The sequence below is a fragment of the Convolutriloba macropyga genome, chromosome 1 (genome assembly GCF_964194025.1).
Source record: "Convolutriloba macropyga chromosome 1, txConMacr16.3, whole genome shotgun sequence".
Taxonomy (NCBI): Eukaryota; Metazoa; Xenacoelomorpha; order Acoela; family Convolutidae; genus Convolutriloba; species Convolutriloba macropyga.
In genome coordinates this window covers 48,132,817-48,147,449 of record NC_134468.1, presented here as the reverse complement: position 1 = coordinate 48,147,449, position 14,633 = coordinate 48,132,817, and the positions used below count along the sequence as shown (strand labels likewise).

Sequence of the window (14,633 nt, the reverse complement as noted above, 5' to 3'; positions counted from 1 at the left end):
CTCCATTCATTTGCATATAATCCTGAGGGACCACGGCTGCCGTGTGTCTTCATGGCCGATCTACGTATTGCAGATGCGTTGATGCGATCAAATATAGAGTGGTGATAGGGTTATGTATTTAAATGGGGGTCTTTCACAACGTAGTCAAGGTTTGCAGTCTGTGGGGCGAGATGCTTTTCAACTAATATGTCCATTACTGTTTTCGTTCCCAGTTTTTCATTTAGGGGTAGGACACCGCCCTTCGATTCTTCGGTTAGACATCTTAGTGCATTCGAGACTTTTCCAGTTTCCATGTTTTTGTCGAATAGTTTGATTTCATTTGTTTCATGTTTAGACTTCGATTTTGTAAGTCTGTCTTGTAGCGCTTTCGCCTCTAGAAATAATAATTCAAATTCGCAATGTATCCGGAGGTCGAGTCACCTAGCTATGATTTTACTTACTGATCCATCGTTGCCCTTTTTTGTTCTAGCGAGGATGAGATGGGGCATGATCATAGCGGATAACATCCCAGCTTCACTATTATGGTTAATAGTCTCACATTGTGACAATGCAACGCTGAGCGACTCGACAAAGCGATAGCCAACTTTATTGTTGCTTAAAATGAAAAAGACGGGTTTCCAATGAACAATTTCTCGGTAAATGTTTTTGAGCGTTTCTTTCCTACCGGTGGTTAGATTGGACCAGAAGTCGGTAGCTGTGAGAGAATCAGGCGTATGGGGGGCAGGGGTTTGTGTGACATGGGTTTGGGAAGCATGGGTATGGGAATCTGCGATGTTTGCATTCGTGCTTACTGATGTTTTGGTGATTAACGCCTCGTGTGTGCGTGCGCTGGGGCAGTTTTCGCATTCGAAGTTGTCATGGTGTTCGCTCGCATATCGAAGTCCGCTACATTGGACATTCATATAGGTACCGCATGAGTAACACCATGTACCCCTCTTCTTGAGGGGTTTGAGACACTTCGAGCAGTGCGTCTGCTCGGACATGGGAACGGGTTGTCGAGGAAGGGATGATAAATTGGTGAATTAGTTAACGAAAACTATTAAAGAATGAAGTATAGATGAGAATACTCGATTACCAATATAAGAAAAATGAACACCATCACGGCAAAACATGAAAGGCGATAGATTAAAAGAGGGCGAGATAACATGAGGGAAACAGTAATGTAGCAATTTATAAATCGCTAAATTTTTCAAATATAGCTTATGGTTTATCAAACGATTGTTTGTTGATGGGATGATTTTAGGGGCTATCAGGACTGATGGGTTGAATTTGTATCTAATAAGTTCAATTAGGAGTCTATAACATTCAATGAAATGAAAATTTTCTGTAGAATGATCATTGAAGCCAAAAATTAGGGTCACAGAGCGAATATTTAGAGGGTAGTATTGTTGCACAACATCAATGAGGTCCCGTATATTTGCACCGCGAAAAGAGTGTATTGTTGCGCCGATATCACTGCCCTTAATGTATTTGGTCCTTGAGGTTCCGAACACAAGGTTCTTGACGTCCCAAGGGAGAAGGGGAGCTGTGAAGCGGGGTCGCATGGAGGGCTGAGTTGTTCCTGTTCTCCAAACACTCGGGTGATAATGACATACAATGCTTGCCTCTAAAATTCTCTCCACGGAGAGACCATTCTTGCAAGACTTAGCATATCAAATCTATTTAATAAGTTTATCACAACAATTAGGCTCCCTTTTAAAAGGGAAAAACGCCGTGTTACATGGAATTGCATTGAAAATTGGGACCTATTATTTTTCAACCCCCCCCCCCCGTCTCCCCCAGCTTAGTAGGCTTATATCTTTTACGCCCCCAAAGAAGAATAGATCCGAAAATTGTCTTGAACTAGTAACGATTGCACTTTTTTCTGAACAGCATTAGCGTTTTTAAGATATAATGAATGAACAAGCAACGTAATGCGCAGTCGCCATTTTATTTTTCTCGGATTGGCAGTTGGTACTGTCTCCAATTATTATGACGTGCGGTGCATTGAAGGGCAGTCAATGAAGGTAGGATTTTGTTTCAGAATCATGTCAGAAAAATCAAGATTATGGCGAGCAGCTTGCGCAATTGCCATTCAAGGCTTTAATGAAGTTATACCTTTTCGCGGCAAGATCTTATCAAAATTACATTCATCTGAGCTGTTATTTGCTTATATGTTATACCTTGAAATGGTTTGCCAGATCATCGATTCGATGTCTTCTGAAAATTCTATACCAAAATTTAAAGATGGGTTTTTTAACGCAATGCTGACAGAATGCAGAGAAATGCCAGTGACAGTTGAGAAGTTGCACGAAGTGCATGAAAATTTCCTTTACAGTACTGGCGATAATAAGCCTTTATCCAGCACTGAGATTAAGTTGAAAGATAATTCTTGTTATGGAAAAGGGTAGTTGTTACTGACTTCCGATGACGCGTATTTTCTCCAGTCATTCATGTGATGTTAATGATTTCTGTTTAAAAATAACTTATGCTTTACGCTGTTCATGTTAGTTACTGTTATCCAGTTTTTGTTCGATGTAGCGAAAAGGCAGTGTAATATATGTGTAATAAATGAATGAAGTTTATTTCAGCCGCATTTCAATGACGGAGATTTGGTACTGTGCAAAAAATATGATCTTTTCCCTGTGCAACAAGATGATATAGTTATTTTCAGGTCAGGTTCGCTGCTTTCGGTAATTAAGAAATACATGCTGACACCTATTAGTTGTTTTCCAGGCATCCAAACGACAGGCGCTTTGCTATAAAATTGGCGAAGGGATTCGAGAATGACATTTTAAGGTACAAAAACTATTTTCATTCACGTGTTAATAGCCGCAGCAGGATAATTTCCCCCCAAGTAGGTTATGCATCCCTAACCATTTACATCACTAGCCATTGCATAGTAAAAATATGACACATGCGTCTGTGTGCAAATAATATGCACCCACTAAGCTTTGGGTCGGGCACAAACGGAAAATATCCCAGCGGTGTCATGTACTGAGGGGTCACAGACGGAAAATAAACGAAGTCAGAAAAACTGTCCTGTTAAAGTGAAAATTATTTTTAAAGAACGGAGAATGGAAGGTGGTTATTTCTTTCATAACTACCTTTCAAACAGACCCAGAGGTAGATGTGAAAAAATTTTGTATTTTTACCTTGTACAGCTTTAAAAGCAATGTTTTAGTATTTTTGTGTTTCTTTCCTCAAACCAAATTCTTGTAAAAAGTAACTTTATTGAAATCTCATTGACAAGTAACTGTATGCTTGGGAGATAAATTTCTGATAGTCATTCATTAACTGAATGCGATTTTTCTTTTGCGATTTTTTATGCGATTTTTCGCTTGACCGAGTTTTCGTCTGACCCATTTGACTTTTTGTCCTAAAAGACGGGATAAACATGTAGGCCCAGCGGGCATTAAGTGCTCTTAGAGCCTCTCAGCTCAAATTGTTTTGGAGACTTATACTTATGGTGTGAAGGGCAGTTCTTAGAGGTTGAAGACACCCCCACTGTTGACCCCCCCACTATTGCCCCGCACCGCGCTGTTGCCCCCACCCCACTGTTGTCCCCGACCAGTCCCCCGTTTTTTTTTTTCATTTTGTGCTACAGGTTAACCTCAAAAGACTCAGAAATTGGAAACAAGATTCCAAAATGAAGCCAACAATTGGGTGGTGATTAACGATGCAGCTGCTTACATCCAGTAACTGCTACTACATCGTTGATTGAGCTAGAAAAAATTACGCTAAAAACAATCTGTAACTTCCAGAAGACGTATATCAACCACTGAAGTCAAGCAGATCAGAAATGATTTTTTGAGATCTTTAGTTTTATTGAGCTATTTTCTGCTTTCCTGAGCCAGTGTTTGGGAGGGATGACATATCTCAAGGTGTATTTTATATGATGCTTTTACGAGTTTTGTTAATGAGGACCGACAGAAGGGAATTTCTATTTTACAGCAGCTTTGAGAAGTTGGTTGCTTTCGACTTGGTTGCAAGTTTGTTGTTTCATATCATTGATTGTCTCTATTACGAGGATGGTTGGGAATTCACTGATTTTGAGGATTCTGCTCAAAGACAATTGCCTCTTGCATTCTCCGCAGCCCTTGTGACTGGCAGAGCAATCTACCATACAGTTAGCAAACTCAGTTTTTATGGGATGTAATACGAACTGTCAGCTTGTGCTTACCTCTTTATGAGGTTACTTGAGTGCACTCGTGTGCCCGATGACTTCAGTCTTGGCACTGAAAGGAATAGACCACCAGATCACGTCGCGGAAGAGATATCATGGTTGATCCTGGTTATCGCCTCGACTCTTCACGGTTGTGGCGTGTGTACAGGCCACTGCTATTACAGTCATGACTTGTACCGTAAAGGCGCCATGCATTGGATGTGCTCCAGGCAAGCCATGTTCTCATCTAGATATGTGTGTGGTCCTATTTCCTTTATCACGAAGCTATGATTCTTGGTGGTTGGTGGAGTTCTCGTCTTGGCTTCGGATAGGGTAGAGTAACTTGCCTTCTTTAGAGTATTTCAGAGGCTCATAACAAAAACACGCCGAAAATTTATTTTGTTGGTAACTAGAGTGTATGGTTGCTTTTGCAACATTGTGCAACCTATATTCTTGTGTGAATCAGTTTTTAATAGATTAATTGCTCTCAAACGAAATTTGTAGCAATTATATTAGTCCTGTCGGTCTTTTTTCGTGCGATTTTTCGCTTGACCGATGTTTCGTCTGACGCTTTTGACTTTTTGCTTTCCAAAAAGGGATAACATTTAGCGGCCAGCGGGCATTAAGTGCTCTTAGAGCCTTTCATCTCGGTTTCAGCTCAAACTGTTTTGGAGACTTAGAGGTTGAAGACACCCCCCACTGTTGACCCCCCCCCCCGACTATTGCCCCCACCGCGCTGTTGCCCCTCTCCCACCCACTGTTACCCACCGCCCGCGCCCGTCCCTCTCCATCAGCCACCCGGTGCACACCTCCCCTGTGGCTAGCTACTGACGAACAAGGGCTCGCTAAAAACACGCAAAATTATTTTCACAATTTTTTTCAGTCTTTGATTTTTTTTCATTTTCTGAGTTTTATTAGCCCTAGGTGTCAAGGAACCTTCTCTAAGGTTGTTAATAGTTTACTACATAGTTTTTAGTGGTAGTGGAATGGTTTCAAAATTTTAACATCACGAATTTTAGCATTTTTTTGACAGAACGTTCAATTTTTTCCAATTTTTTTGAAATTTATTTCATGTTTGACGTCTTTCCAGACATAAGGGCCAGAAAACGTTCTTAATGGTTTGATAATAAGTTAGTGAAAAAAATTATGGATTAGTTTTTAACTTTAAATATGACAAATTGTTGGAAGTTTTTGATAAAACTTGCATTTTTTTCAAGTTTTTTGAAAGTTTTGGTCGTTTTTTTTTGGGTTTCTCCAGCCTTAAGAGCCAACGAACCTCCTCTAGGGTTTGACAATAGGTCACTTTATAGTTTTTATATAAAATGGAAATTTTTTTCAAGGTTTTAACATTACGATTTTTAACATTTTTTGACAAAACTTGCAATTTTCAATTTTTTGGACATTGTCATACAGGTTTTTTTCAGCCTCAGCGTTCAGAAAACCTCCGTTAGGGTTTTATAATAAGTTGCTGGAAATTTTTTTGACCACGGATTGGTTTATCACAAATTTTGGCAATTTTTTTACTCTGCATTTTTTCAAGTTTTTTGAAAATGTTTCATTTTTTAGGTTTCTCTAGCCTCAAGAGCCACATAACCTCATCTATGGTATGATAATAGGTTACTGCATAATTTGTAGATGTAATGAATTATTTTTCAAGATCTTAATATTGTGAAAGTGTTGGTGTTTTTTAACTAAAGTTTTCGCTTGAACGATTTTAACGCTTTTGGAGTGACTTTTACGTCCTTTGCTTCGTTTGCGATTTTTTCGTGTTTCGACTTTTTGGAGGAACTTTTACGTTATTTGTTTCGTTTTTGCGTAATCTAATTTTGGCATTTTTAATTTTAAGCAGTTGAACTCAAGTGGCGGCAATTGACTGCTAGAAGTCTATGAAAAGTGCGCTGAAATTGGTGTCATTTTTTAAAATTTTGTATTAGTAGTTATTGTGATTTGTAGTAACCTCTGATGACGTCATGACGTAATAATCTTTGAAGCCCTCCTCCCTTCCCCCGGACTGAAGCAGTAATAGATGCAAAAGATTTAAACTCCCACTAGTCGTTGGAGAGCAATTCTTCCAAAGTTAGCCGGTTATGTTTTGGTCTTTGTGGCTGGTTGGGGTAGGTTTTGTGCTACATTTTCTCGTTTTTAACTGATGTTGATTGCGATGGCTTTTATCTATTGTTGGCTATTGTTCTCTATGTAATAATAAAATCGTCTTCTTTGGTTTTCAGTTTTGTGATTATATTTTGGCGCAAATGGTGTATTAAATTTGGAAGTGTAGATTAAATGATGACGATTGTAGTTGGGTTAAGATGGGTTAAAATTTCAGCTTGTGGGAAGTGTCACCTCCGAGCGGTACACGCGGGAACGCACGGGCTTCCACCAACCTTGTGCGGCAAAAAACAGAGGACCCCGGGATTGGACGCAATCACACTGGAAACGGGATGAGAGCGAAACCCCCCGGAAGTCAACGGAGCGGCGAAGAACCAGCCATTCGGAACACCTCCAAAAACAACCTCGTACGGCCACCACCTCACCGGATGCAGTCACGTGCGGTGTTTTTCGAGGCTGACTCAGAACACCCAATCCATCTGGCTGGGGCACAAACAAGACGTAAACAATAGAATTAAATGAGCCGGATGTTATGGACTAAAGTTCGCGGACAATTACTGAAAAGTATACTACCGAAACGTAAACAAGTGCAGATCAGACGTGTGTCGAGAGTGGCCTTCTCTTTGATTATGCAGTGCGTCGCTGGTACGCAAATGAAATAAAGTACATGCAATCTTGGATTGATAAACGCTACCGATGCATTTGGAGCAATAAGAAAGGTTCGCCACTTATACAAATGGAAAGGGAAAAATGTAAACTTGCAAAATATAAGAAGTATATTAGATATCAAAACACTAAGATGGAAAATTGAAAAACGTACCCTAGAAAGAATCGGCCACGTACTAAGATTGAGTTACAAAAGAACAACAAAAGCGGCAATACTTGGCTGGCTAGCTAGCCTAGAAGAGCTACCCAAACTCCCTGTTCATAAAAGAAAGACACTCTTTTATTGGCGCAAATAACTAAAAGAGGCGGGAATAAACTGGGCGGAAGCACCCAAGTCAGCAACCGACAGGAAAAAGTGGAAAGCTATAGTAGTATCAAGAGTAGAACACATACGTAAATGGGAAACCGAAAGAGCGAAACACCGCCAAACAAGACAACAAACTAGCATACACAAACGGAACTTAACACCAACACCACCCAGTCTGACATGCGAGGTATGCAACAAGCAGTGTAAAACAATGGCAGGCCTCAAGATACACCAGAAACGAATGCATGGACCAACTGAAATTTCGTTCTCCTGTGAAAACTGCAACCGCACCTTCCAGTCGGAGTCAAACTGGCGAAACCACTTAAAGAAATGCGACCCGACGTCTTCCAGTACCCCAGCGAGAGTATACAGACCGAGAATGAAAATATGCGTTACTTGCGGGGAAGAAAAGTCGGCTTCGAATTACGCGAGACACGTATGAAACGGCACCCGAGTGAGAGGACATGCCCCAGGAGGGGCGAACGTCTAGAAGAAGGTTAAAATTTCATTTATCACGGTAAGCCAATCTTAAGTCAAAATTGCCGTCGGATCCATCTGATGTGTAAAAAATATGCTGGCAGTTATCAAAATACGTTTTTCAGTGCAAGGGTAAAGTGTCATTTTGTCGATTAATTTCAGTGCCAAAATTTTATTGAGGAAAAACCTTTCAGCGGACCTTCTGGGCTCAGCCAGTTTTTCTTATTTTCAACATAACCCCAAAATGTTGCCCTTATTGAATTCTTTCCAGAACAATAATGAGATTGCTACGAACAATTTCATTGGATCGAAAGTGTTAGTTTGTGTTTAGGTTGATTTCAGAAGAATTTTCTTAATAATTCGTTTCCAAAAAATGCAAAGCAAAATTTTTCACGAAAAGTTTTCATAGTCGATGGTTTCTAAAAGCCTCCAAACGTCAGGTTAACTCCGACTATTGTTATCTTGTTAAGTAGGAAATCTTTTGCTCTTTCTATTGAATAGTCCGAGACTACTGAAAAGAAGAGAAGGTCTCATGTATAGTATATACAGTCTTAAATAAATTTAAAACAAATCGGTTTTTCCTTGTGTTCAGTAATCACAACTGATGAAAAAAGCTTTGTTTTCTATCTTCGACATTTTTGTTGTCTCTCATATTAAGTTAGTTTAGTGGGATTTGAAATAATTTGAAGCTCATGTGGGTAAAGTTATGGCTTTTTTCATTGCAATTTTTTCCGAGATTCTGATGCTGATGTTTAATTCTAAATAATTGTTTTAGCTGATTTTTTTTTCACCCACCATGCTATAAATTAAAAAGGCGATATCAGTTGAAAGTAAGCTTTACACTAAAGAATCTTTGGCCGTCTGGTTAGACATCCTCAGTATATAGATGATTGTATGAAATTATTGGTCCTTAAAAATATCGTTTGTACGATTACTGCTTCAGTCTCTTAAGGCTTGTTGCTTTAGATGATTGGGACCAGATCTTTCTGTTGCCGTATAGGAATACGCTTTATGTAGATCGGGCTGTCTTTTTCTGTTTTTGCAAAGATATATAAGTTGAACTTCGTTTTGAAATTTTGAACTGGAATCAAATTATAAGTGAACCTGTTGCGTTGTTAACGAAGTTGCTTACCCTGTTACTTGTCTCGTCCTAGATGCATATCATCTCTATTTGACTAACAGGGGATTAACTTATTTTGCTGTTTCAGCACAGCACTGTCAGCGCATAACGTCTTGCAAAGATTTTTTGTGCATATTAGCATGTCTGACATTATTTCAACAACAACAACAATAGAGTCTTCATTGAGATCTGAGATGTAACAATTTTTGCGGTGGTAAAATTGGTTTGGTTTCTGCGCATTTAACTGCTCTGATTGAAAGATTTCAATTGATTGAAGAGAACTCGAAGACTCCATCTTTTTTACTTGAAGTGCCTGCGCAATATCAAATTATATTCTTTAAAATCTTCAAAAAACATCTTATGGTTTATATTTTATCTATTCAATTATCTCAGCAAATAAAATGAACTGTTGATATGATCTTGAGGTATCTTTTGTGTTCACTTCGACCTGAAAACCAGATTTAATCAACACCTGTTGCGATAATAGCAGTTAAATAAACTGCCGGTGTAATAAATTTTAATGCCCGATCGACACTGGAAAAACACTTCAGCATTAGACTACGAGTTTACCACACTCTTTTATCGCCACTGTTAGTAAGTAAACAGTGGCGATAAAAGTGGTGATAAACTCGTAGTCTAATGATGGAAACAGTTTGATAAACTTGTAGTCGAAAAAACAGACAAGAGTACAATCAAGCTTTTGGTTATTGGTTAACTATATGAACAGTACAGTTCTTGAAGACATTAATTTGTTTCGAAGCCTTTGACGGTGGAGGGGCGCAAATATCGGGGATCTATGTCATTTCATACTCCAAACTGGAGTCCGAATCAAAACCGTCGATTGGTAGTTGGGAGATTTGGAATTCCATTGAACCACCGCTTTGGAAACCATTAAAATTGGAAGCGCGCGGTCCCGCTAATGTAGCACTAATACGTTTCTTTGCTTTAGTGGATCTTCTATACACTCTGAAAGCACTATACATCCTAGGGCCCAAGATTTGTTTAACCCCGCTCTCACTGTGGCCAGCATCAAGGAGCGCTGTTACGACGCTATAATAGAATGTCCTCACCAAAGTAAATTTGTATCCCAACCAGCAGCTCGTGCAATTTGGGATATAATTTTTCTCGAGAAATTGATTCCCATTGGCTGATTGTTGTACCAGTGGTCGCCTCCTTTACCATTTATACGATTATAAAGTTTTGGCGAGTTTGACGGAATTTTGGACATGTAAAAATCCACAATTTGAACAGGACAGTTTTCTTGAAAAGTGGGATATATAAAGGCTTGCTTTGGCTGGGAGCCTTTAGTTCTAATGCCACCACTATGGTTTGTTGACATGCGTTAGTCATATTAAATGTAACGTTCTTGTCCCATTCCAATAACTTCAATTTGTGGGTCACGCAAGCAGAAAAATTCGCCAACCAAATAATACACTGTCCATAATAGCTGTTGAGGAGGGTTTTTCCCTAATATTTTTGCGCTGCCATAAATCTTTCTCCATATCTTCGCTCACTGGCAAAAAAGTTTTTTTGACAAAACTAGGAAAAAAATTCTCTGGTGAGCTCTGAAAATTTTGTACAAAATGAAAGAAACTTTTGGCCAAATTACGCTCAAAAAACAACAGCTGTTACATAATACAAATAACTCTGGCGAAAAGAGCAGTTACAAAACTAGAAAATAATTGGACAAATTAATCATAAAAAACAACAGTTATTTGTGTTTAATTTGTCCAATTGGTTTCAGCTTCTGAAAATGCACCTTTCTTTTACCGAGCTCAATTACAGATACAAAAAACTAGTTTGTTGTTTTATATTGCCAGAAAAACAATATCCCAATAGCAGCTTTTCGTCGGGGCCCATTAAAACCCCCAGCTGATAAGTTCATCCGCTTGTCAAGTGCGAGTTGAAAATCTCTGTAATTTGGGTCATGAAGAATATCAACTTTTAGAAAAAGTTCCAATTTATTTGAGGTTTTTCAGAGTAAGAATTGCACCCACTGAAGTTCATTGTGTGTGGATCAGTTATAATTTGAGATTTCACAAACTTTTTTCCCCTCTTTACTCCACCCTCTTTCCCCACCCACCCATCCCCCCTTAAAAAAACAACCATGAGTTTATGAAAAATTAATCATTTTGATTGGTCCTTCAGATGCATTTGAATTGTTGCTGCAATGTGGTATAAAATTCGTGGTGAAAATTTTTCATCATTGCTGGTGTTGACTTCACTAATGAACATTTTCAAATAGTTATTTGTGGCTCCTGGAAAAGTATTAAAAATGCTATCCAAAGATACTTTCTAAAGTGTTTCGTCAGTTGCAGTTTCGGGCCATTTATTCCGGAGGTTACACACCCATGAAAAATTACGCAGGGAATTCTTGCTCAAAAATGAGTCACTCAGTTTGACTGTTAATTTTGAAATGATCGCAATAGGGCTCGATTAAAAAATTTACCACACGGTTTTTATCGCCCTCAAAGTTTTCGTAACATCTCGGTTTCGCCCAGGAGTTTGATAATTTCTCGGTGACGATAGCAACCGTGTCCTAATATTCATAATAAGTTCGAAACTTTGTAAAGCCTTAAAATATTTTCTTTCTTTCACCCAAACAGTTTGAGAACCTTAAAGTACCGCAAGTAATATAAATCTGTAAAAATTGTGAAAAGAAATTTGGGTACCATTGTAAATTTGTGCTTCACTAAATTAGTGCTGAACTCTTCTGTAAATTGATCAGTCCTGCGAAGGAAATTTTGTCGGTTTGTGCGCAGTAGTTCGGTTTTCATTGTACAGCTGTCTTTTGGTCTCTACATTTTGTCAATGTTTCATTCACTTTGTAGCGATGGTGTTCTCGTCTCATGTTTTTTTTTTATCATTTTCATTTTCGCAAGGTTCTCTGAATTTTAAATTTTAACTTTGAACTTTAAATTTTATTTGATTATCAGTCCAATTTTTTCAATCGTTCGTGACAGCGGTCCATTTTGGAAAGTAGTTGTAAGATAATTTCGTTTGCCAAATGCTTCGAAAGGACCTGTTAAAATATTCAATTTTACCGGTCATTTCAATGGTTTTCAAGCATATGTTTTTTGATGGCTTTTAACGTTTGTAAAAATGAATGAATTACAAAAAGTTATGATTCCCGTATAAACGTCTTTTTGTATAAAAATTTATTTCATTCTGTTTGGTTCATGTTTTTTTTTACTGAATCTCAAATGAAAAACGTTTCAGTTTGCAAAAAGACGGAAACCTCAGTTTCGTTGTCGGCTGTAAAATGAGTTTTTTTATTAGCTTTTAATAAGTCACAAAATAGGTGTTTCGTATTTCATTAAGCGTGTTATTTGTGCTTGTCAGCAAACATCTTGTTGTTTGAAGTCTTAAATGATATGGTTTTGACATATTTTGTTATCATAATGTTCGCTGTCCTCGTCAATCACAAAATTTTAGTCAAAATTTTAAATTCAAAAAATTTAAAAGAACAGTTATAACACGGAAGAATTTCAATTTTGAGGGAGTGAGTTTTTTTTTATTTCTCCACCGTCCTAGACCCCTAAATGACTCATAGATGTTAAAACTCCTATTGACCCTATGTTAAAACAGCGGATTTTTCTGATTTACAACCTGAGTGCTTTATAATGTCTTTAGTGTTATATATATTTTTTAAAAATTCAAACTCCAGTTTTTTGTTACTAAATATTAAAAGTATGAAAGGTAAGGGAACGCACAAGTTACACGCACGCGTTTTTGTTTCTTGTTTTCATAGTTTAATTCGGCGTTCAATTCTAGCTGTCTTGTCTTCCTTCATATCTGTTCAATTGCTGCACTGTTAACCAAAATCAAAATCATGTTTGTTCTCTCTTAGCGTTTGACAGCATTACGGATTACTAAGTTGCTCGGAAAATCTACGCAATGATTTTGATGCAAAATTTGAAAACCTACAGCATAAAACCCTTTCTTTATCAGTTCTCTTTTTAGTTTTCGGTGATTCTTTGTTTTACAATTAGCAGAGTCTTCAGAGCTTTGCTCTACATCCATGTTCAGCTATTGTTTTTTTAAAAAATATAATCTGGTTATCGAAGGGTATTTGTGGTAGTCTTCCGAGTTTTTAATTGCTCTCAAACGGAGCTGGTAGCAATTATATTAGTCGTGTTGTCTTTTTCTATACAATTTTTTGCCGAACCAATTTTTTGTCTGGTCAATTTGACTTTTCGTCCTCAAAAACGGGATAAGCAGAGCAGGTAACGCTCGGAGGGAATTAAGTTCTCTAGGATTAAATTCTCTTTGAGCAAATTTTCTTTCGGTTATTTTTCGAATTTTCTGTTGGAGTAGTCTAAAACTGAGGATGATTAAAGTTGATATAGGTCTTTTTCAAGACATAAGTATTTTTTATGACCATTTCAAGAGCTCTATGTTTTGGTAATCCAAATGCGCAAATTTATACTAATTTTCACAAATTTCTTTAAGCTTTTTGAAAGTGTTTGTCATTTTTTTTTAGTTTTTTCATCCGAAGGTGTCAAGGAACCTCATCTAGGGTTTGATAATAGATTACTGCAAAGTTTCTAGTGAAAATGGATTGGTTTTCAAGCTTGACGGATTGACAGTCGTAGTTTTCTTTTGTTTTTAGGTATTCAAAAACTTTAACTGTCTGAGTTCTTTGATTGGGCTCCTGCTCGTCAGTGAGTTTTTCTTTCACACAATTGAAGAGTCAATAGGAGGTAACTGTTCTGATGATCTTTTTCGGTTCTGACGTGCGATTGGCCAGTGTATTTATCTATCGCAGGTTTATAAAAAGACCTGATTATATTAGTCATGTTGCATTTTTTGAGTCTGAACATTTGACACTACATCCTTAAAAACGGGATAAACAGGTAAAGCTTGGAGAGCATTTATTCGCTGAGACGTTCTACTAGAGCTGTTTTAGTCACTAATTGTACAAGTCACCGAAGCTTCTGAGAGGACATGAAATCGTGGTGTGAAGAGCAGTTTTTTGGCGGTTTTGGATCCCGGCTGGGAGTCATTTTTTTACCAGCAGTTTTTGTGACCCTTGTATTTGTTTAATAGTGAGATTCAAGGGCACAGTAAGTGTGGATTAGTCGGTTGTTTTTTCATGCATTGGACTATTACTTATCAGGTTGCGGCTTTCAATACAGTTTATCTAGTATATTTTGGAAATCTTTGAGGCATTATAAGACTCACATAGTAAACTAATATTGCCTGTTGGTTTCAGTGATCGATTCGGAGAAACAATCAGTGTTCCAAAAGGTCATTTTTGGGCTCAGTCCTCGAATAAAGGATTATTCAAAGATAGTTCTTTCTATGGACCAGTGAGTTGTTTAGAACACGTTTTAAAAACACGTTCTTTTACTTTTATATACTTGTAATTGAATGTATTTAGATTCCCCTCGGACTAATAGTTGGAAAGCCAATATGTGCTTTACGATTTTCGCCTTTCAAGCTTGAAAAACTCGGTTGAATATCTGCTTTCAGTACCTTGAAAGCTTGAATGATAAGATTTGTTGTTTATGCATGCTTGTATGTTAAAAATCTTTGTTAAATTGAAACCAGTATGCTTAAATTGTTGAATTTCCTGCTTTACAAATGCTCGCAACGAAAAGAGAGACTTCACTTCTGAGAAATAGATTTTTGGCTCTATATTGCGTTATAATGTGTGTACGTCTAACAAATGAATGCACTAGAAAATTCATCTGCAGCTTATTTGATATATTGTATTTTTTTTTGCGTTTTATGCGAATTTAAATAACGCATTTTTTCTACTGTTATACAGAGCTATCTAAAATCGGAACAACGTCAAATTGAAATGT

At 37.7% G+C, this 14,633-nt stretch overlaps 1 protein-coding gene across 1 annotated transcript; it reads left to right on the top strand.

The window, feature by feature from the left end:
* Positions 1 to 1,827: 1,827 nt before the first annotated feature.
* LOC142339753 (mitochondrial inner membrane protease subunit 1-like) lies at positions 1,828 to 14,386 on the top strand. The gene is made up of 5 exons (XM_075390008.1): positions 1,828 to 2,006; positions 2,571 to 2,653; positions 2,716 to 2,778; positions 14,039 to 14,135; positions 14,207 to 14,386. The coding sequence occupies exons 1-5, from the start codon at positions 1,914 to 1,916 to the stop codon at positions 14,282 to 14,284; spliced, it is 414 nt and encodes a 137-aa protein (XP_075246123.1). The 5' UTR covers positions 1,828 to 1,913; the 3' UTR covers positions 14,285 to 14,386.
* Positions 14,387 to 14,633: the final 247 nt, after the last annotated feature.